At 42.5% G+C, this 23,341-nt stretch overlaps 1 protein-coding gene across 4 annotated transcripts in view; it reads left to right on the plus strand.

Annotated features, from left to right (window-relative positions):
- VCAN (versican) overlaps positions 1-23,341 on the plus strand; it is a 101,056-nt gene that overhangs the window by 65,561 nt on the left and 12,154 nt on the right. For all 4 annotated transcript variants that reach the window (XM_050986984.1, XM_050986985.1, XM_050986986.1 and 1 more), the window contains 5 exons: positions 1,794-7,295; positions 9,434-9,547; positions 10,990-11,103; positions 18,451-18,609; positions 20,022-20,104. In XM_050986984.1, coding sequence (XP_050842941.1) covers positions 1,794-7,295; positions 9,434-9,547; positions 10,990-11,103; positions 18,451-18,609; positions 20,022-20,104 — 5,972 coding nt within the window. The remainder of the gene's footprint in view (positions 1-1,793; positions 7,296-9,433; positions 9,548-10,989; positions 11,104-18,450; positions 18,610-20,021; positions 20,105-23,341) is intronic.

The raw sequence follows: 23,341 nt of genomic DNA on the forward strand, positions 1-23,341 counted from the left end.
AGCAGGCACAAGGTTAAAAACAGCCTTTTTTTGGTTGCACTGGGAGCCCCGAGCTTAGGGTTGAGCAGACTTGACATTGTAGTTGAAATAAACAATGCTGGAGGTGATTTATTCTCTGTATTCTTCAGCTGGAGCTGTAGCAAAGCTGAGATCCAGTAATACTTCATGAGTTCAGCTGTAAACACAGCGTGAGGTATTAGAACATTAATTCTCAATGGAGCTGCTGTGACCTTTGCAAAACCAAAGTGAAGTCAATTTGCACACACAAGCCAGCCCAGGCCAAAGAATCAGGAACCTTTCGCCGTGCTCTGTGTCAGTTTAATTTGATTGAAAACATTCTTTTCCAGAATGATCACCTGATGACTCTGTCTCTGAGGACTCAGTAGTCACAGAGGTTAAATGATCTTCATAGGTAGGGGAATTACTTTAAATTGATGGAGTGCTTCACCTCGAGCTCTCATTGTTTTATGACTTGTAGATAGTTTTAGTGAGGGAGATTTGATTTAAGGACGGAGCTGTGTCACGTACTGCAGATATTTTTTCAGGAAGCAGTGGTTGCTGACAGTGCTCCAAGGCAGGAGTCCTGTCAATTGCTTCAGATCCTCTCCTGGCAGCTGTGGGCAAAGCTCCACTGGCCATTCCAGCTTGAACCAGCAAGAAAGTAATCCCCTCTGGGCAAAATGGTTATAAACATAGATTCAGAAGAAAGAAACACTCATGGAACAGGATTTCAGTACAGTTTTCAATTTCAAGTCAGTTGGCCAAGCTTGAAGTATGAGGCTTGTTTCTGAGTCTGTTGTGTCCTTCTTTTTAATTTTTTTTTTAAATTTCATTTTAATTAGGATAGCTTCCATTGTCTGGAACAGAAGGTTTGAAGCAATGTTTGTGCTGAAAGAGCAAGTTTAAAAAGTGTCTATGGAATTTGGGATCATAAATCTTGGAGGAATTTGTGAGGCTTCCTTGCCTTCTTAATCTTCTTTCTTCCTCTTTATCTGCCTGGCCACCTAGAAAACAACTGTGAGAGGTTTGCAACCTGTAGGAGTATGTAAATAATTCAAAGTTAGTGGTAAACAGAAGAAAATTACTGGGCTTCAGTCATGTTACCCTCTGAGTGGGAGTTGACCTTTGAATCTGTGACATATTTTCTTATTTGCCACATAATGCTTTAAAATTCCAAGTAGCAGCAGCTCTGTGAAGTAAGACTTTATTCACTGTCCTAGGGTCCAAATCTGGTGAGGAGTGATTGATGTAGGTGTTATGGTGTTCCTGGAGATTTGAATTAGTCCCTATACTAAAAGGAAAAGGGAGATGCAGAGGGAGTTTTTTTGTGTCTTATTTTATTTTAGACTTTGCCTTGCTTAGCTTTGTCTAGGTTCAGTTATTGGGAGAGGTCTGTTAGTGTCTAAATCCCTGGAAGTTGTTGCAGCAGGTTGGTCTGAAAAGTTGTTTTTATCTTGTCCATTCCTCGTCTTTGCTGAAAATGTAGGAGCAGGTAACTCAGGCATGGGTTTGGGACCAAGGGCACGTGGCAGTCAACAGCACTGAATGACGAATGTGTTCAATATGCAGAGAGGCTCCAACTAGAAATTCACCCCCCATGGCAGCGTTGAACTTTGTGTCAACAGGACAACACACTGAATTTACAACAAATTGTTGAATTTTAGATTTTTTAAAATTTTTTTGTTGTTGTTGTTGTTTTGGGTTTTGTTGTTTTTTTTTTTTCCAGTGGATTGCTTGTACTTCGTGTGTCTGCTGTTACTTAGGGATTATGAAAAGCTCTCTTTTTCTTGCAGATCACCCGGTGAATGAATTTTTGGATCTGTTCAATCGCCACATGCTTCCTCACGCAATAGATGAAACCCACATTGATGCAGAGTCAGCTCAGACTGAACCCTGTACTTCAGACTCTGTGCAGGATTCGTCTGAATATATAATATTGGATCCTTTCTTTCCAAACTATGCAGAGTTTGAGGAAGATGAAGACTGTGAGAATACTACTGATGTTACAACCCCTCCAGCTTTGCAGTTCATCAACGGGAAGCAGCAAGTCACCAGTGCACCTAAGAGCACAAAAGCTGAGGAGGCGAGGAGTGACCAAATCGAAAGCGTTGCACATTCCAAAAATGTCACCTTTTCCCAAATCAACGAGACAAACACATTTATCATTAATGAATCTGAAGCTTCTGGTACTATGCAACCAAGCAAAGCTGGAGAAGTAATAGGGGCGTTCGAGGTCACGCAACCAACCTCAGGGGCTGCAATGTTAGAGCCTGTCTATAGTGGGGAGTCTGAAGTTGTTACAACAGATAAATCAGTAGCCACCACTTCTTCACACGAGCAGTCTGTGCAAAACAGCGGAGAGACCATGACCTGGCAGGGAACTGAGGAGAGCTCCACTAAAGATAGCAAAAACCCGCTCTTGATTTCGAGTGAATTCTCTGGAGACGGCTCCTCTGAATCTGATCTGTCCACTTCAGTCTTAGAAGTTGTGACAGGGTCAAGAAAGGATGATGAAAAAAGCTCTGGTATAACGTCTTCTCCTGATGCATTTACTGAGGAAAGTTCTGCTGTAACTGCTTCTCTGGAGGCATTTTTTATTCCTGGTACGGAAGACAACGTTGTAACTGACCTTATTTCAGAAAAGGCAACCCCTGCTCCTGGAGATCATTCTAAAACAACTCTCAAACTTAATGCAAATTCCCCTGGTGAAAACATTCTGGAAACAAGTCATACAGCAAAGCCTGAGATGAATGCTGCTTCATTTATGGTGCTGGAAGGCTCTGGAGATGTGAAAGATAGCATCACTGTAACTCCAGCCGTGACAGAGGAAATAGCAGTAACAGAAACACTTTCAATGCAAGACATTTCTTTGGGCTCCGGCACAGAACTGCTGACAGAATTTTCTGTAACTGATTCAGGAGTCACCTCTGCTTTGCCCAGAGCTATAAGTACTCCTTCTTCTGCTTTTGATCAAAGCCCTCAAGTAACTGTTGCCACCAACTCTGTGTCTGAGCTAATTACGGAAAAAGTGTTTGCCAGTTCTCTTGTAACTGAAAAGAGTACTGATATTGAAAAAGAAATGCACACCACTCTTTATGGAGGTCATCAAAATTCAGCTACTGCTGCAGAGGAAAATGTGGATTTGAATGAACTTGGGAGCACTACAAGTGAAGTCAGAACTGTAAGTCAAGAGCCCCTCAGAAGAACAGTACCAGGTACCATAAGTTCTGAAACCAAAAAGGTCACCACCATTCCTCTCCTGAGGGAGAAGAAGCTTTTTGTAAATGAGGGATCAGCAGAAGAGCCTGCAGACATATTTTCAGGGGGTTCCACAAGCAGAGTGGTAAGTATTGGCTCCCCATTTATTGATCCAGGTTCTGGAGACACAGATTTTGTTGTTGAGTCTGCTACTTTGACTTCGGTCCCGTTAAGGCCTGTCACTGAAACACAAACAGAAATGTATGAGGGAAAAATTTACAGCACAGATGGTGCTCCACCAAAGGATGCAACAACAGAATATGAAAAACATGCAAGAACAGATGAACCTGCAGCAACAGTTTTGAGTACTTGGTCAGAGAGCTTCACAGAGGGGTCTGGAGTAGAAAGTCAGATGTCCCTGGATATGTTTAGTACCAAAACCCCAGGAGAAACAAACATGGAAACAAAACCAACCTACACAGCTCCTTCTGACATAAAATCTGGTTCCACAAAAGAGATAACATCTCACATTGCACCAGGAATTGAAACTGGAGATTCAGAAATGGGTGAGACCACATCCCCTCCAGGATCTGTGGTCAGTAACAACCCTCATGGGGGCTTGGTGACACATGGTACTGGCAGTAAAAAAGCAGTAGCTGAATCTACAGAAAGCAAAGATGCAAGAGTTGGTTCTTCAACTGTCTCCTTGGGCAAGATTTTCCTGATTGAGCATGGCTCTGGAGAAGAATTCAAAGATGACAGCAGCACCACAAAACTCATGTCTAATGGACCTACGGAAGAAATACTTGGAGATCATTTCTCAGTTACTGACCAGGGATCTGGAGAACCAGACTCATCCACTGGGTCATTTACAGAAACATCAGTTGCCCCTACTGGGAGACCAGAAACATGGGAAAAGGATGACAGACAAGCTGTCAGCACATCACCTCCGAGTCCTGCCTTCACTACAGATCCTGGTGAGCAGGTCACCAGTCCTGAACATGAGGTAACCTCCGTGGGGACTGCAGGGGACGTGAGAACTGAGGAGAAAACTGTTGATGAGCTGAGGGTGAGAACTTTTTCTACGAAAATTCCTTTGATGGAAGAGATACATTCTGGGGAAGAGATGGCAAGTGAAATTTCACCAAAAGCTACGGAATTTTTTGAAGAAACAACAACAGACCTGTTCTTTAAAAGTACACAAACTAGCCATGAACATCTGGGAATTTTGAATGTTCCAACTCCCAGTCCTTATCTGGAAGAAAAGGAATTAGAAACTGAACCTGTTAAAAAAACACTTTTGCCATTTAATGATGACAGAGTAACTGAGGCTGCAACAATTGAAAGGAAATATGTAAGCTCTCCAGTCACAGTTGTAGAGCAAGAGGAAGAGCTGGTGCAAAACATTTTCCCTACTAAAGATATTCCCAGAACGTTCCTGACACCTAAGGAAGAAAAGCTGTCAAATAACGAGCTCACTGGTGATCCCCTGTTTTCAGGACAGGGGTCGGGAGATGACCTTGCTGCTCTTCCTTCTGTGGTGCCATTTGTTGTCCAAAAAATCAAGAGTACCTCAAGCCCTGAAACTTCTCACCCTACAACTATGGGACCTGGACTTTCCACTGACATGACACAAGACTTTGAACGAGGAAGCACTCCAGCAGATGCTGAAGTTATTGAAGAAGTCACAAGTGCTGTAGCTGAGCTGCTGCCGGAAACTGGAGACCCATTCCCCACCTCCACGTTCCCCAGTTCCTCAGCTTTGGCAGAAGACAGCTCCAAGAGCTTCATCTCTAAAGAGACTGAAGACACCACACATTATTTTGTGGCAAATGAAGAACCACAGGAAAAGGAAACTGACTACAGGAGAGGAGAAAATGAAACAGATAAGACAACACCCACGTCTAAAGCTATTTCTCAAGAGGAAAATTCACATTTTCTGATTAAAGGTGGCACAACTCCTGTATCTGTTATACTGAATGGAACTCCCAGCCCTGAAACAGAGGAATCTCTTGTAACATCAGCCACAAAAACAATGGGCAGAGTACTACCAGAGGGCTCTGGGGAAGGATCTGGCTGGGTTGGTGTTTCAGATTCATCTTCCCCTGATATGTTTACCCATTTCTCAATACCCACCGTATCCAAAGTGGAACTAAATGTTTCATCTAGTGTTCCTGGACATGTCTATTCCAAAGTTATGACCACAGAGGCTCCGAGAGATGGATCACAGACTGCAATCACAGGACTAGTCTCCCTTTTTACAGAAGAAACAGAGGTTTTGGTAAATCCATCTGCTGCTCATCCAAAGACAGCTTCATCAGAGGAACTAACAAGCGATGCTGGGTTGTATGAAAAAATTATTCCTATGATTGATGACAAAAAAAGTGTCATACTGAACGTTTCTGTTTATGGTGATATTACCCTGATTGAAGAACGACTGCAAACCCCACCGGAAGAAACAACTATTATAGACATGGATCACTCTAAATCAATGCCTGAGGATATAATAAGTGTGCAGACAATGCCAAATCCCATTGCACAGTCAACATATGGCTATGACGACAGCATGACAGCTGAAGGGGAGAAATATTATTCCACTCCCAGGTTTTCCATCGCCACAGAAAAGACACTGGGATCTGGTGATAATCTTCCTCTGACTACTTCCAGTCCACCAAGTAGAGAGTTGGTGACTTCTGGGCACAGACCAGCCTCAGGAGATGTGGATTTGGGTTCAGGGGATGACATGAATTTTGCAACAGATACTCTCACCACCACGGAACCCTCTGAACTGGGCATTTTCCTTCCTACAGTGCCATCTCTGGCAAGCCCTCAGGTGCCTCATGAGTCCCAACCTGTTGTAACCAACCCCAGAGAAGACACCCATGAGCCGAGTACTTCAGCAAACAGCCAAGTAATAGCAGATCAAAGTGAAACAATCTCTGGCTTTTCTGGGATGGGCCAAGAAGAGCTGGCTGATAATCAGCCTGTGGCTCCTTCTCTTACACCAGTTGTAACTGGTGAGCCAGAAAAGGCTTTGACAACTGGCGAGCTTGAGTTAAGTGTTGTCACCACGCAGCCAACATCCCAGCTGACAACTGAGTCACCTACCAAGGGTGCAGGGAATCGTCCCACGGTGTACACAAACACAAAATCAGCATCAGCAGAGTATGAGGACACAGATCCAGTGAGTTTCTATTCTGTTTCTCAAACTCCTAAATCATCAGTAACTGTTCATTTAGTAAACGGAGTATCTGAGTACCCTGAGGTAATAATTACAAGCACATCATCATCATCATCATCATCATCAAGGGATTCACATCAGTCCAATCACTCATCAGGAGGAATCTTCAAAGAGGTTAGTTCTGATATTACAGCAACATATAAACCACCCACTAGTGACCTTATTGACACGACAGAATCCTCTCTGCTGGAGCTGTCTCCCGAGCCTGTTTCAGACAGCACAAGCACAGAAAGCACTCCTCAGTTTGGCAGGCTTCTAACTGGTGGGACAGAGGAGACAGAAACCCCTGGAACTGATTTAGCTGGTGAGGAAGAAGCTGCTGTTTCTGGAGATTCTCCATCAATACATGTCTTGCCTACTGCTTTTCTGAGTTTTGGAGAAAGAGCGAGCACAGATATTCCAAGAGTCAGCACAACAGATGTCGAAGCTTCCGCAGGGAGAGTCAATAATCCCCACCAAGAGGAAGACAGGACTGCTGAGAGACAGAACCCCTGGCTCATGTCCACAACTGTTTCAGACTCACCCAACAGCATCGAAAGTGAAGGATTTAAACCTGGCCAGGAAGCAGTTACAATGCTAACCTCGCCCTCCCAGCTTTTGGATGGAGGCACAGAAACACAGGCGGCTTGGTTTGGTCAGGGGGAGATCACAACCACCTCTTCTAACATTGCAACCAACAGCATTGCCCCTGGGAACAGTCCCTACCAAAAGGAGCCATCAACACTGAGCTCTGAGGAGCCAAACTCTGTGGAAACTGTGACTTCATCCTTTTCCCTCCCGGAAGTCACGAACGGATCAGATTTCGTGATTGGCACCAGTGTGGGTTCAGTTGAAGGCACAGCAGTGCAAATTCCAGGTAACTTCCCAAATATGATCCCTGTCGTGTTTTGTGTGTTGTGGTACTTGTGGAGGTGTTGCCTTGGCTCTGGTGAGGGGTGTGACAATCGGAGCTCTGCCTGAAATGACGACGGACCTCGTCACCCTCCAGCTGAGAAATCAGCCTGGTTGTGGCCCCCACAAAGTGGAAAAGGATGGGGGGGGGGAGCAAAAAAAACCCCAAGCCCAGTGGCTTTCCATCAGTGTTTGCATCGTGGAGCTCTGGATCGGACTGGAGGTAACCAGCCAGTTGTAAAAGGCAGGAAGGTAACGTTGGTTGTGGGAGGGAAATCAGCTGGAGTGATTTCATTTACCAGTTTCCAACAGGAGATTTTATCTGATGGCTTTTCTTGTGAGTGTGGTGATGGTTCTTACACAATTGGTTTCTATGAAGGGTTGTTTTTACCATCTTGCAGTTGACCTAGAAAGCAACAGTGCACATTTTAGGATCAGAATTTTCTATAGAATTGAACTTCTCTTGACCTACAGGATAGCTTTCCACGCAAGAGAAAATCAAGACCTTCTTTGTACCTTTAAGCTGTTGATGCAGGGTCAGTCTCTTAAAAATTACAGAACTTTTTCTCAGACATAATTTGCCACAGTATTTTGTTTTCCATGATGGCATTGGGAACCATTTCATCAAACGCATGGGTGATGCCAGTAGTATCACTTCAATTCATATTTTGTCTAGATACATCTGAGGAAAGAACTGGACTGGTCTGATTTTATAGGTTTACTATTATTTTTCCTCATATAATCCAGGTAGCTGGCAATGTTGAAAATGTTTACTGTGGAAATATCCAGTCTGTAGAAGGATAAACAGACAGCAAACACACAAAAAATGCAATTAAGGTGCTTAACAGAGCCCTACATTTGTGACTTTAAGTGAAGCAGTCCTAAAACAAGCACCCTATTGAATGGATGGGATCAGAACCTTTCCAAAACCTCCAAGGTGAAAACCTTAATCACTTAATTACAACCCTAAACTTTTGCACATAGGATTTTCTTCTGGAGGCTTTCAGCAGGACCTTCTGCATTCCCATGCCTAGAGAGGGAGCTTGGTACTGTAAGAAGACTTTGGATCTCTAATTTGCAAGAGTAAAACAGATATTCTTACTTTTTTGGGGGTTTTTTTTTTTGGTCATAAATCCTTGTCAGATTGTTTTGGGAAAACATGACCAAAAAAATCTTAAATTTTCTCTTGCCTCTGATTCTCTGATTTACAGAACTCTCTTAACCATTTTCTAAGTTTTCAGAGCCAGGGCTTTAGTTTTGCTTGTCAGAAAGGCTGTCTTCAGGATTTCCCTCTCACTGTGAGAAACTAACTCTCAGAAATGGTTTGGTGTGGACTTGTCTGTGTGAGTGAGTGCTCCTAGGCATGAAATCAAATGCAAATACCCAGGTATCTAAACTCAGTGGAAATAAACATCACTGGAAGGCATAAAGCTCCTCAAGGAAATGCTATTTAAACGCTAACTCCTGTAACAGCCAAGGATTTCACAGCAGGTAAGTTTTTATCTTGATGTTCAGTCCAGAGTCAGATGTATTCAGAGCCTTTGTTTGTATTCTTTAAATGTATTTTTAAGAAAGGCAGGTGGGAAGCACACATGTGAGAAAAGAAATAAGACTTGGTGGGGGTTGATTGATTGAATATAAGCAGCCAGTCAGTATGTTCTGTGTACCCTGTCATTCTGCATAAACTAACCCTGTTCAAGAAAAAGCATTTTCCATTCATTGTGCATATGTTTAACTGTTTTCAGCTATAATTAATTGTCATGTCATGCAAACTAAATCCTCAGCAGAGTATCATGACTGCCAAATACAGTGCAAATTGCTATGAAAAAAAAAAAAATTAATTCCAAGAGTAATTTACATTGTTCATAGTAAATGCCATATTGTTGTTAAAGTTGAAAGTAGTGATGCCTGGAGACCAGCTTTACTGTTTTTTAACTCTTATTTTGAGTAGTTGAGTATGTTAATAGAGTTTCTGTAACTACAGTAAAGCCTGCACCACCAATGCAGCAATGAAGAGAGATTTCTTTTTTCCTCCTGAAAATCAAAAATACACCATTTCCTTGAAACAAGGGAGTCAAATTCCTTTTTCTACTTGTTTAACAGGTCAAGATCCATGCAAGAGCAACCCCTGCCTCAATGGTGGTACCTGCTACCCACGTGGTTCCTTCTACATCTGTACCTGCCTGCCAGGTTTCAACGGGGAGCAGTGTGAATTAGGTAAACTGGTGCCACCTGGCTGCTGATCAACTCGAGTTTAAAGCTCTTGAACATGAAATCTGGTGTGCTTTAGAGCTGAAGGCTGCATGGACATTTGAAAAATTTTACACCAAGGCCTTCCTTCAGGACAATTAAATGGAGAGTTCCCCATTGTCTCTCTCCTTTTTCCCTCTCCCCATAAAGGGCACAGATTTGTGCACACACACAGGGGCTAAGGGAACTGTAAAGGAACTGCAGGAGCTGGAATTCACAGCATCGAATTAAAAAAACACACCAATTACAAAAAATAAACATTAGCATTTGGGTTACTTCCCTAAGAGCTTCCGGTAGTTATTTAAAAGGCTGGTAAGATAAAATATTCCCAAATGTGAATGGGAAGCTGAGAACTGAACAAAAACTTGAAAATTTTTGCAGGAAATTTTAGATTTCATCATTATCATATGCATCTTTGGCACAAATTAGTATGTTGGTAACAATTTCAGCTGAGGAACCTCTTCCAGTTGCCTGTGACACCTTTGCACCTCCTGTGACTGTAGATTTCAAGAGACTCACCTATGTGCTTCAGAATAACCCATTTTCCTTCCAGAAAGCCAGCCAAAGTATGATAAAATGACTGAAACAAGTAAGACCTAGCATAAAATTTGACCAGAGCATGTTTTAAAATAGAAATATATATTTTTTAAGCCTTCTGCGTGATACAACAATTATTCCTAGTGGTTTGTTTGTAGATTTGTCCAGCTTCTCTCTTATATTTTAATGAGTGAACCACAACCAGAAGTTCATTTTTGAATGGAGATGTTTGCAAAATCTGTGTTGAAGTCTACACTGTGATTTTTTCAGAGGAACAGCACTCACTAGGAAACTTCATGTGATCCTCAAGAGGAGACACACTTGTTTACAACGTATGCAAAAGCAACCCATGCTGAAATTAATTATATAAAATGAACTTGTGCTCCAATTTAAAAGGTGAAGACAAGTATTTTAGCAGCTAGAGGAGGCAGGGCATGTTATTTGTTTACTGTGCAAGACCATGAGTGCTATGATGTTTTATCCTTATCTCGATAAGATTAGACAAGAAAGAAATGAGAAATGCAGACCAATGAGATTCCACATCCTGCTGCTCTGCAGACTGAAATTAGCAGTCAGTTTAATGTTACATGATAAGGTTTCCAATATTTGAGTTTTGTGAAGATATTCGAGGTCCCTGGTGGTGAATGGGAATTTTGGTTGTGCCAGGGTCACACACACGAGTCAGATTTTCCACCAGGAGAAGGCTGCGTGGCATTCCTCTCTCTCATCCACACGGCCACCACTGGGATCTTTTGCAATATTTCATTCTTCTGCTCTGAACTGGTCCCAGTCACCAGCCTGACTAAGGCTGCAGAGCATTTCCCTCCTGGGAGCTGGCAGGGTGATGAAACCAGTTTTATTTTCTGCTGCAGATATCGATGAGTGCCAGTCCAACCCGTGCCGGAACGGAGCCACGTGCATTGACAGCCTCAACACCTTCACCTGCCTGTGCCTGCCCAGCTATGTCGGGGCTCTCTGTGAGCAAGGTAAGGGCTGTTCCCTCACCTGTGCTGCTGCATGCTCATTTCAAGCCCAAAATCCTTCTGGAGCAACAGGGCAAAGCCTCCTAAAAATGAGAAGGTGGAAGAATCCGACGCAAATCTGCTGGAAGTCACCAGTGGTGAGGAGAGCTCCTGATTTTTGTTAGCCTTCCCTGACTTGTGGTTCGGGGTGTTTTCCCACCTCTCACTTTGCACAAGCCATACCCACATGCTAACCTGAGTGGAAGCCATGTACAAAATATAAACTGATAAATGGGGCAATGTCTGTGTCAAAACAGCAGCTCTCAGGTGTTGCTTTTCAGCAAGAGTTTTCGGGTGGCTCCAAGCCTGCTTGCTGAGGCTGCCTTGCAAACTGCTGGGAAGACACATAAGGAGGCTCTCTCATTGCTGTAGTGATGCTTAATGAGTGAGAGCAGAGTTACTTTGGGGCTGAGTTTCTCTCTTAAAAAATTACATGTGGTGTGAAAGATGTATCAGAACCCATCACCTCCAAAAAGCATCAGTAGGAACAGTTTAGTTGGTAAGACAGATTTTGTATTCCTCCACTGGGGACCACAGGTTTGACAACTTCATCCTACAGTTTTCAAAATTATTTGTTCTGGGATAATTTCAGGAAAATTAGGTGAAGGGGTATCATTACAAGGAAATTGTAAAAGGCTTTCTAAGCTGGACAATGGAAATAAGATTGAATACCCAAGTGCCTGCAGTTGTTAGAAAATTGCCTGCAAGAAACCTCACAGAATTTACAGGAAATATTTGCAATGCAAGATGCTTACTCACATGTGGGAGGAGGAATAGGGTAGCAACATTTGTTCTGACAATAAAATTAATGAAGGCATTTCCGTGGGAAAAAGAAATGGTGCTTGCTAAACTTATGAAAATATTTTTTTCCTTTTCCTTCAGCTGAATGATTTTGGTCACAGGTGAATGAACTAAAGCTTTGGATTTTTAAATTAATATTGTGTATTTTCATGTTTGTTTCTCAGCTTCAGTGAAGAGTGGTTTGCAGACTCTTCCAGCTCAACCTGTAGAGATCTTTGTTAAAGATGAAAAATCTCAGAGCTGATCAGCTCCAGCATTTTTACTCTTTAACCTTTTCAGCAGTCTGGCTAACCTTGTAACTTGAGAAGGCTTTCTGAATCTTGCCTCCCAAATTAAAAATTGACAGTGTTTTCACACCAAAAGAAATAAATGTTCTCACTCCCTTCCTCCTCCCCTTCATTCTAGCAAATCCATAGCAGTGAGTGGCTCTGAGTGCCATGGTAGCTTTAAGCTGCTTTTTATGACCAACCTGAGAGTGCATTTTAGGTGGTTAATGGGAACATTTCCTAGTTTGTCAATCAGAACCAGAGCTGTGCTCTCTCAGCTTTGGAATTTAAATTTCCTCCACTTAAAGTCCTGCGGTGGTTTGGGACTTGGGAAAAGGAATTAGTGCCAAATTTCCACTCCACCAGACAAAATAAAACTGTGTTGGCCATCCAGACATGGTTGTCTGGCAAGCAGGCTTTATTTCAAGGCATCAGTCCTGACCTCACTAGATTTAAAGACCAGCCAGGACGACAGAATGTGCACCTCAGTGCCACAGGAAAGGTGGAGCTCAGCACACCAAGATTATATTTCATTACTTCTTTTTTTTTTTTTTTTTAATTTCAAATATACTATTCATTTTAGAAAGCCTCAAAAAAATAAAAATCAGGCTGAAGGGATTTCTTAGGCACAGTGCTGAGCATTGAAAATGCCGTGGGAGGGAATGGGAGCAGGGAGCATGCACTGCCCTTGGAAATGAAGCTCAGAGTAGGAGGTCACCACATCTGCACCCACTAGGCTGGTGCAGAAGGAAAAGCAGAGCTCAGAAATTCATCCAAATGCCCCCGTGTGACTGCTCTGGACTGAGGGATCTTTGACAGGGGTATCCTGCTTGTGTCAGCATGTGAGGGGATGTGAGCAGGGACAGCACAGCTGCACGCCAGGGAGCTCTGGCAGGTGGTGGAGTTAAAGGAACCTTCTGGGTGATCTAATCCAGGCTGAGGCAAATCAGTCCTGAGACTCAGGGAGCTGGAACTGGCTCCCTGACAGCCCTTCCTCTTGCCAGGTGGAAAGAGTTCAGCAATCTGAGCCGGGGAACATCTTCCTGAAGCGAGCTGAATTTGTCAGATGTTAGAAATAGTGCAGCTGAAAGTTCCCTCAAAAGTTTGCCTTTAAACTGGATTGTTAGCTCAGTGAAGCTAATCATCCCTTCTGGTGCAAAAGGGACAATATTCCCTTTTGCCCACCACCTGTATCTTTTCAAAGGAAAGATGGACAGTCTGCTTGTCACTTTTTGACATTTGAACATCGCCCCTTAAAATTCATAAATATCCCCCAAACACTTTCCCAAAGAGTGACAGGACTTTACAGTAAATCTTGGTGAGAGTTTTACTCTGGGAGAGCCATCAGTCTTTCCATTGTCATCCCTCTATGAAAAATCCCTATGACAACTCTCAGGAATTGGTAGAGACTTGCAACTTGAACCTCAGTTTTAAGCGTGGGCTCTCTTTATGAGAACTGGATGAACACCTCTGTGGATTTTCCTCTTCCTTCCTTGGCTGGCTAGAGTTTCCTTTTCTTTTTCTCCTTTTTCTGCTGTAGCTGGTGTCTACCTGCTCTCAAGGAATGTTTTAAGCCTAAGGTTTGGCTTGCTTGCAGCTGGACACGTGTGCAAAAATGGCACATGTGTGTTTGTAACAGAATGCGCCTCCTTGGGATAATTCCACCAGCTGCTCTCTTCCAGGTTCTGAAAACAAAACAACTGTGGGTTTTAACCACCCTACCAGGAATCATGTGTTCTTACAACCCAGGTTCACTGTTTCAGTGTCTGTGATTACTCCAGTCTCATTTAATTCACTTTGCTCCCAGGGCTTGGTTGGTTGGGGTTGAATTAGCTGAGAAGGGCTCAGGGAAAAGGCACTTTCTGAAAGCAGATGGTCTCTTACTGCTGTCTATCAGCTGAAAAGAGGTGATTTTGGATATTTACTAGAGAAATGGGTTTCTCCTCGAGATGTGTGGTTTAAGTGGCCTCCAGCATTTCCTCATTTGCTGAAGGCAGAGAGTCACTGATGAAATTCACTGCTGAGGAAGACTGTCATTATGTTCTGGTACCTGTGTCAGTCTTTATTTCCTTTAAGCCTCTTCTGGAATTTCTTTAAGGACAATGGACCTATTGACAGCAACACTGAAAAAACAGTCCCTATTTATGTGTCAAACCCACTGAGAACTCTTTTTTAAGTGCAGTGTTAAGGGATGTGGTTGCACATGTTCAATTGCAGTTACAGAGAACAGAAGCTGTGAGACTGACTCCTTTCACACACCACTGAGAACCCCTGTCAGTTGTCATAAACCCTAGGTGAGTTTTAAAACACCACAAATATGGTGAGCAGTGTTTCAGTCCTTCCATCACATGCTGGAGTAAGGTTACAGAAGTCTGTGACTGGGTACACCATGAGTGTGAAGTATTGCATTTAACAAGTGCTTGCCCCTACTCTGCTCACCATGGTTGGGTCAAAATTTACCTGCAATTAGTGTCTACTGGTTCAGTAAAGGTACTGGAAATTTATACTCACGTGGAACCCTTTCACCTTTTTGTCACCCTTTCAGCTTTAAATTAGGGTTGCATACTGAGGACAAAACTCTGCAGAGATGAAATTGTCCTCACAGTTTTACTTGCCTGGTTTGCATTTTTCATCCTCTACTATCTTGAATCTTCTTTTCCTTATATATTTTTTCCCTCTTGTCAACCTCTCCTCTAAAAATAACCAAACCAACCCCCAAAAACACCATCATCAACAAACACCAAAAGCAAAATCCCATGAAAATCCCCAGAATCCTTGGTCACTCTCCAACCCCAAAAAATCCCATTTTCCAGCATCTAAAAACATCATGTATTTTATAGCCATCAGTTCTGGTTTGTTTTGGTTTCTTTTGGGTTTTTTTTTTTAAGATTTGGGATATACACAGGTGCAGAAAATTACTTAACTTTTTGTCAGTGTTTGGCACCTTATGTCTTGAAAAGAGAAATTGTGTGATTTTTTGTAAGAAGAGAAATTGTGTTATAATTCATGCTCAGGCCATTATATCTAACTTAGTAAACACAGTCCTCTTAGTTTTGTATTTTCAAGCCCCTTTGCCTGCCTCCTCAGTGTGCCTTCTCTCAAATTCTTCACTTCTTCCCTAGCAGAGGCCAGGGAAGGTTTGATTAGAATAGCCTGGAAATCCTCTCTGGCCACGTTTTTCTCAGCTCCTTGTTATTATCTGACTTGTTTCCTGTGGGACAAAGGAGTCCCTGAACAAGATAAATAATAAAATCTTAAGTGCCTTCACAGAGGACATAAGTCTGTTAGTCAGCTTTGTGTGGTTAAACAAATGTTCTAGAAAGACCAAGGCAGACTAAACTTTAAAAATTACCTAGATGCCAGAGATTAAAGCTGTGTCTGCAGCCTGCACCTCACACAGAATACAAAGAGGGAAAAGATTAAAAACCTAACAATTTGGTGGTGTAGATTACATTCCTTTTTTCATAGCTGGGATGACTCAAGGCACAAACAGTTTTCACAAGCAGCTTCCTGGAAATAGAAGGGACACAATCAGTGTAAGCTTGATGATGTCTTTGCATTTGGTACATTTATGTCAATACTGATGACTTTGGGGAAATTATTTTGATATCAGACTCCTAAGACAATGACTACATTATTAGTGTCAGAGAAGTTCTGATAAGCCTCTAACGTGGCTTTGCCACATTTTGTTTCCACTTTGAAATCCATTTATGTACATGTAAAATCTAGTTTGTGTCATGGGGGATTTAAAACCTTTTTTTTTTTTTTTGAAAAACAGACAATTTGGTATGTCAGGATGGAAATGGCCTCTTCCTGCTGTGAATTAAGAACCTGTGCTGGGAAAAACTGCTTTTTAGGTGGTGGTAGCAGCTCAGACCTAAGTAAACCCTTAGTTGAGGTATTTGCAGCATCAGCCCTTGGCATGGAATGCAATATTTGGCAGTTTTTGTACTCAGGCAAAAAGAGCCACTTTGGCCAAAGCAGGTTATTGACCACTGACGGCATTGACTTACTGAGAATGAGAAATCCAGTTTCCAGCCCACCTCCTTAACTCTGGAGAGGCTGGAACAGTTGGCCTCAGACAGCGTTTTGCTCAGGGGGCTGATAAAATTTGGTGGGAAGTGGCTGATTCCTGGTGGGTGGGTGGGGTGGGGGAGGCCAGGCCTTGTGTTTGTGTTCCTCAGCATCCTGAGGCCCCTCAGGGTGAGCCATCCCGTGCTGAGATAGCTGTGGCTGAAACACACTGTAATCTCCTGCTGAGATGCCCTTTATGGTGCCATTGCATCTGTCATGGCTGGGAACTCCCTGCCTTTCCCCTGTTGTGGCTCCCACTCCTCCCTAAAACTGCCTCTTATCACTTCCCATCCTCAAGCACAGCTCAGACATCACAATTTAGACATCACACTTATTTTGCCCATCTCATTAATGCTGATTTTTCCCCTGTGATTCATCCCTGCAGAAGCAAACCTGGAACTGAAACTCTTGGGTTTTTTGCAATCTATTCTGTTTACAGCTGCCTAACCTTGACAGAATAATTAACCTCAAATCCATGTTGTTCCTGTTCCAAGGCTTGTGTTTATTTCTCTTTGAGCTGGAAGTATACATAGTGGCTGGTGTGAATCCTCTCTGTGATGCATTCTTATCAGCACCATGCCTCATGCAAGAACAGACAACGTGCAATTTAATTACTTTGTATTTCAGCTTTACAAACCTTTTAACAAATTGATGCCTAAAGTTGGCTTCATCAAGTAAGGTGGGTTTTGGGCTAGGATTTGGAGGCGTGAGCTCGGAGAGATAATATTGCAGCTTTGCTTCTGCAGACTAAACAATTACAATAATTTCCCTTCATATAATTTTCAGTTATCAGTTTCTTCCAAACTTAAGTTAGTACAGTGACTTGAAGAACCATTTGTCCATGCAAGAAAAAATTCCCATCCCCACATACAGGCTCAGAAAACTGATGAAATGAAGGTTCACTGCAGTCCAACATCCAGGGATTTCATCCATCCAGGGTTATGGATGGAGACATCCTCCTGAAATTGCCCAGATCCAGCTTAAGCCAATCAGTGGAAACCCACAAAGTTTCCAATTGCAATTATATGCCTTAGATAAGTAATAATCTTGCAGTTTGTGCTGGAGGTGGGTAAACAGAACTTCCTGAAAGTGAGGTCTCAAGGATGGGTGTACTGAGGCTGGGTGAGCAGAACTACCTGAAAATGAGGTTCCCATGATGAGTGTTTGATTTTGCATGCCTTGACAGATGGGTTTTTCTTCAAGCTTTGTCCCACAGAAAATGCCTTGGTGTTGACCAAATGTGCCTGGTTTTGGCTGGTTGATCAAACACTCCTGGCTTTGGTTGATTGATCAAACATGCCTGGTTTTGGTGCATTGGCCAAATGTGCCTCATTTTGGTCCACTGATCAAATGTGCCTTATTTTGTTGCACTGACCAAATATGCCTAATTTTTGTCCATCAATCAAACGTTTTGGTTCATAGATTTTGGTTCATAGATCAAACTTGCCTGGTTTTGGTGGATTGATCAAATATGCCTGGTTTTTGTGCATTGGCCAAATGTGCCTCATTTTGGTCCATTGATCAAACTTGCCTGGTTTTAGTGTTTTGATCAAACATGCCTGGTTTTGGTTGATTGACCAAACATGCCTGGTTTTGGATGATTGATCAAACATGCCTGGTTTTGGTGCATTGGCCAAATGTGCCTCATTTTGGTCCACTGATCAAATGTGCCTTATTTTGTTGCACTGACCAAATATGCCTAATTTTTGTCCATCAATCAAATGTGTCTGATTTTGGTTCATAGATCAAACTTGCCTGGTTTTGGTTGATTGATCAAACACTCCTGACTTTGGTTGATTGATCAAACATGCCTGGTTTTGGTGCATTGGCCAAATGTGCCTCATTTTGGTCCACTGATCAAATGTGCCTTATTTTAGTGCATTGACCAAACGTTCCTGGTTTTGGCTCATTGACCAAATGTACCTCCAAATGGACCAATTTTGGTCCGTTGATCAAATGTGCCTTATTTTGTTGCACTGACCAAATATGCCTAATTTTTGTCCATTGATGTCCTTATTTTAGTCATTGATCAAACGTGCCTGGTTTTAGTGTGTTGACCAAACGTGCCTGGTTTTGGTTGATTGATCAAACGTGCCTGGTTTTGGTTGATTGATCAAACGTGCCTGGTTTTGGTGCACTGACAGGAATGTGCTTTGTCTGTCTGCTGCAGACACGGAGACCTGTGACTACGGCTGGCACAAGTTCCAGGGGCAGTGCTACAAGTACTTCGCGCACCGGCGCACGTGGGACACGGCGGAGCGGGAGTGCCGCCTGCAGGGAGCACACCTGACCAGCATCCTGTCCCACGAGGAGCAGATCTTCGTCAACCGTGCGTACCCACGGGCCTCCTCTGCCTCACCTCTCGGGTGCCACCACGCCAGGGACATCTGGAGGTGTCAGGGAGTGTCCAAAGGAGGGGCGTGGAGATGCGGAAGGGTCTAGACAGGAGCTGAGGTCACTTGGGTGGATGGGGAAGAGGAGATTGAGGTCAGACTCAGTGTGGTCTCCAACATCCTCTGAGGGGTATCTCTGATCTCTTCTCCCTGTGGCAGGGTCAGACCCTCAGGGAGTGGTCTGAAGTTGTGTCAGGGCAGGTTTAGGTTGGGCTTTAGGGAAAGGTTCTTCCCCCAGAGGGTGCTGGCACTGCCCAGGCTCCCCAGGGAATGGGCATGGCCCCGAGGCTCTAGATTTCTGATCAAAACTAAAGGATTTTCCTTTAATTTTGCCTGTGTGGTGTTGGAAAATGTCTGAAGATTGGTGGATTTGGTTCAGCAAAAGAGCTGTTTAAAAAATTTAAAACATACAGCGCTTTGGTCAAGTGCATTTGAGGTGAAACCTTTGCTCCAGGAAGCAAAGACAAAGCCTTTGCTGCCAGAAGTCCAGGAGGATTTAGGAAATACTCCCAGGGATGCTCCAGGTGGGATTGTTGGGTGTCTGTGCAGGGACAGGGGCTGGACTGGTGATCCCAGTGGGTCCCATCCAGCTCAGCATATTCTGTGACTCTAAACAAGAGAGATCACTGAGGGTGTAGAGATGGTGAGATCTCCTCCTCACCACTCTGCTTTTGCATCTCCAGCTTAAAACAAACTTTAAAATGTTAAATAAAAGGCACGCTTTGTGTTATAAATGTTGACTTCTGCAGTTAATACAAGTCCTCTATCACTATAAAGACATAATTTGTTAAATAGAAAATTCTTTTTGGGAGGAGGGATGAGAACAAGAACTTTTGTTTTGGTATTGAGTCTTTTTGAAACGTTTTGTTTTCTGGAGTCTTGAGGTATTTTGTGCATGTGACACATTTTGTGCATATAGTGACATCAAGCCAATGCCACCATAATTATAAATAGCTACTGTGTTGTATTGTAAAATTTAGACAACAGTGGTCCCAGCCTAACCAAAACTTGAACAATGTGGATTAGAATATGTGATTTTAATTTTTTTTTTCTTTTCTTCGTGTCAAATGTTCTCAGGTAGGAAATTAATTCTCTTTGCCTTGGTAGACATCCCTGGGAGTGAAGAGACAGGGTCCTTTAAAACTGTTAGCTGAGAATCTGCATTTTTATACACATCCCAAATTAAAATGAGGACGCTAAACAAGAGCCTCCAAACCAGTCTTTAGCACAAAGAGCAGAATAATCTTAAGAACAGGATGTCTGATTCATTCTGCAAAAAATTATTTTCTTTGCTGAAACCTCTTCCATTTATGGGAAAATTAATGGAAATACCCCTCTGGTTCCCTAGGTATTGGCCATGACTACCAGTGGATTGGCCTCAATGACAAGATGTTTGAGCGTGACTTCCGCTGGACTGATGGTAGCCCACTGGTAAGATGCCTTTGAGCTGAAATCACCCACTCATTTCTTTTTGTGGTGGCTTATCAAATTCCCACCAGCAATGAGGGAAGATGCATTAAAAAAAAAAAAAAAATTACAAAAAAAACCCCCAAAAAACAAGCCAAACCCCCCCCCCGTCGCTAAATATGGACCCAAGCAAAGAGCCAGTAAATTCATTTTGCCATACCTAATATTTTGTGGTTTAGCTCTAAGGTCTCGTTCTTAGTTCCTGTTATTGTATGTGTGGGAACTCTCTAAGGTTTGAAATAGAAATACTCAAAAATCTGAGCCTGTGGTAGTTTAAGGGTCTCTGCTGGAGCTGGTTTGTGACCGTCTCGCCTTGCGCAAGGCCGTGTGTGGCAATTCTCCTCACTCACCAGGATGCATTTTTGGGGGATGACCTGGCACTCAGCTCTTGCCTTTGCTGGGTCTCTGGGGTGCACAGAGGAGCCTCACAAGTATTTCTGGAGCCTGCTCTGAGGGGCAGCTCTGCAGCAGCCATCCTCAGCTGGTTCAGAAGGCATGCAAGCCATAATTCTGCCATAAAATTTTAAGATGCTGTTGATACCTCCTGACTTAAAACAAAAAGGAAAATCAGCAGAAGGAGAGGGCAAACATCTTTGCCCACCATCAACAAACCTAAATCAAAGAGCTGATGGACATAGGAAATGATCAAACTCTTTCCCATTCAAAATAATCTCTTCTGTAGGAGGAACAGGATAATTATTTGCTGTTGAGCACCCGGTGAAGAACATTACATTAAGAAAAAGCCCAAAATCGTTATTATTTTCCCTTCCGGGAGTGAACTTTTAAATCAGGGAGCATTTGGACACACCTGGTGTTGCTGCAGACCATGTGGCTGCAGCTGGTGTGGAAAGACACCTGGGGCAAGGCAGGCTTCACTTCTTGCCATTTCATGTAAATAACCACAGCCTCACAGTGCTCTGAAATGGCTTATAAATGGGACATTTCTTGGGGACATGGCTGCCTGTGGCAGGTGACAGCAAAGAGGGGTGGGAAGCGGTGCTGAAGCTTTCTGTTGCCTCACTGGTGGCTCAGGGTGGTAGCAAGGCACCCCTTGGTGATTCCAGACACCAGGTGCAAAATAAGATAAATATACATAAGATAATATATGATATTCCTAAAACAGAGTCGTTGTGACACTAATTAATCACCCTGGTCTAGTGGAAGGTGTCCCTGACCATGGTTCCTCACAATCCAAATCATTCTTGATTCTATAAATTTGAGGAAATAAAAACTAGAGCTGAGATCCTATTTTTTAAATTCAGGCTACTGACCAAATGGGCATTATATTTTTACTGCAATGTTCAATTTCATGAAATTAAGGTATTCTAGGACCAGAGTGGTACTATCTGTCCAACAGATTTCTGCTTTGATTGATCTTTTTCCCCACCTTATTTTTCTTTCCTTTTTAACAACTTCCCTCTGTCTCTTCCTTCGGAAACAATTTAGGTGTCTCCTGAAATCATTTATGTTCATTGCTTCAATAGATTTTCCTCATAACTCATTCCATATGGTTTCTGGATCCCATGGTTCTGAGCAGCTGCCTCATTTGTTCCTTTTTCTCTGGCTTTTAACTTATTTCCCATACTTCCTAACCACACTTGTTGTTACAGTGATTTATTACTTCTCTGGTAATTAATAAGAATGATAACATAATTAAATATATGCATCCAATCTATTTCCCTGATGTTCTCCTAAAACTACAGTGAATTTAAATACTATGCAGGTAGAAAATTTGCCTCTTTTATGGGTGTGCAGGTTAGCAAGATTCATGATGGCTTTATATTCATTAGCATAATTTGTGAGCATAAAAATCAGCATTCTTACACCAACACTCAGGTTCTAAATTGAATTTCTGAGTTTAGAGGTGACTCTTGCCTATAGCCAAAATTGAAATAGCCTTGACTTGCTTTATGTATCAGGGTGCATGTGTATTCAGCTGTTTGTAAATTTTTTTCCCAGCTCCATGCACTCTCCAAAAAATATTGTCTATTCACAATTCCATTCAAGACTTCTGGCATGGGGGAAAATTTGTCAAGTGTGCTGGGGATCCCCTGGTATCAGTTTTCTTGTAGATACAATCAGAGGAGTGATTGTGCGGCTACAAGAGTTGCACATTCATCTTTATCTTGATACTTCTTTGAATTTTCTCCAATAACAGCTTGCTCCAATCCAAAAAATCACTCTTGCATGACTTTATGAGGTTTTCTGGATTAAAAATAAGCCCCTAACAGTTCTGATGCTTCGTGCACTTAAGAGAAAAAGCAAATTAACAACAACATCAACAACAACAAGACATGTTGTGGGTGACAAGTTTCTCTTTCACATGAATTTTCCTTCTGAACCAAAACAAGCCCTTAGAATTGGAAACTGGGAATGCTTGAAACACAGCCTTCCCTACTGGAGACACAGAAAAAGGTTTATATTACTGTGGTACTCATTTCCCACCAACACTAGGAAAACCAACAGAAATATGCAGCACACTGACAGCAACTCTTTTGCCAGATATTTTATTGGCAATTTTGGGAAAAGGGATAAAATACCTTTTTTTTTTTCCTCTTTGCACCTAAAATGTTTCCCAACCAATGGGTTCAATGGAAGGAAATCATTAATTTTTTGACATTTTCAGCCCCTGACAAGTTGTGTTTTTCCAGATTGTTTTAAAACTAAGCCAAGAGCCAGCCACCATTAAACATGATATTTGGGCAAAGCATGTAAATGAGAATATAGAATTATGGTTCTTACTGGGAAACCTACACTGAACTTAAAGTAGCCTTGACAGGGTCTCAGCCCTTCTGAAAAAGACTGTTCAGTTACCTAATAGCAGACTAAGTATAGTCAGCCACTTTTGATACCTTGGAATTATTCCTTTTTCACTCCTATAGAAAATACTCTCTGTTAACAATTCATCCAAACCAGCAGCAGCAGTCAGGAAAAAACCAAAAAACCAAACCCCCTGTATTCCTTGCACATTTTTTGTGCTTCAACTAGAATTTATGTTGAGCTTGGATAAATAGTGCCAGTAATCAAGTTTTGGAAAAGATGAAGAGTGATCTTCGTGCTCTGGCTCTCAGAGTTCTGGAGGAAAATGTTGGTGTCATGAATAATGAAGTGAACACAACCAAATTCAGTGAGAAAGCAAGAAATAGTATTTAAATCTTCATGGCCCACTTGACTTTTGCCCATATTTGCATTGAGTCTGAC

This window comes from Serinus canaria, chromosome Z (genome assembly GCF_022539315.1).
Source record: "Serinus canaria isolate serCan28SL12 chromosome Z, serCan2020, whole genome shotgun sequence".
NCBI lineage: Eukaryota > Metazoa > Chordata > Aves > Passeriformes > Fringillidae > Serinus > Serinus canaria.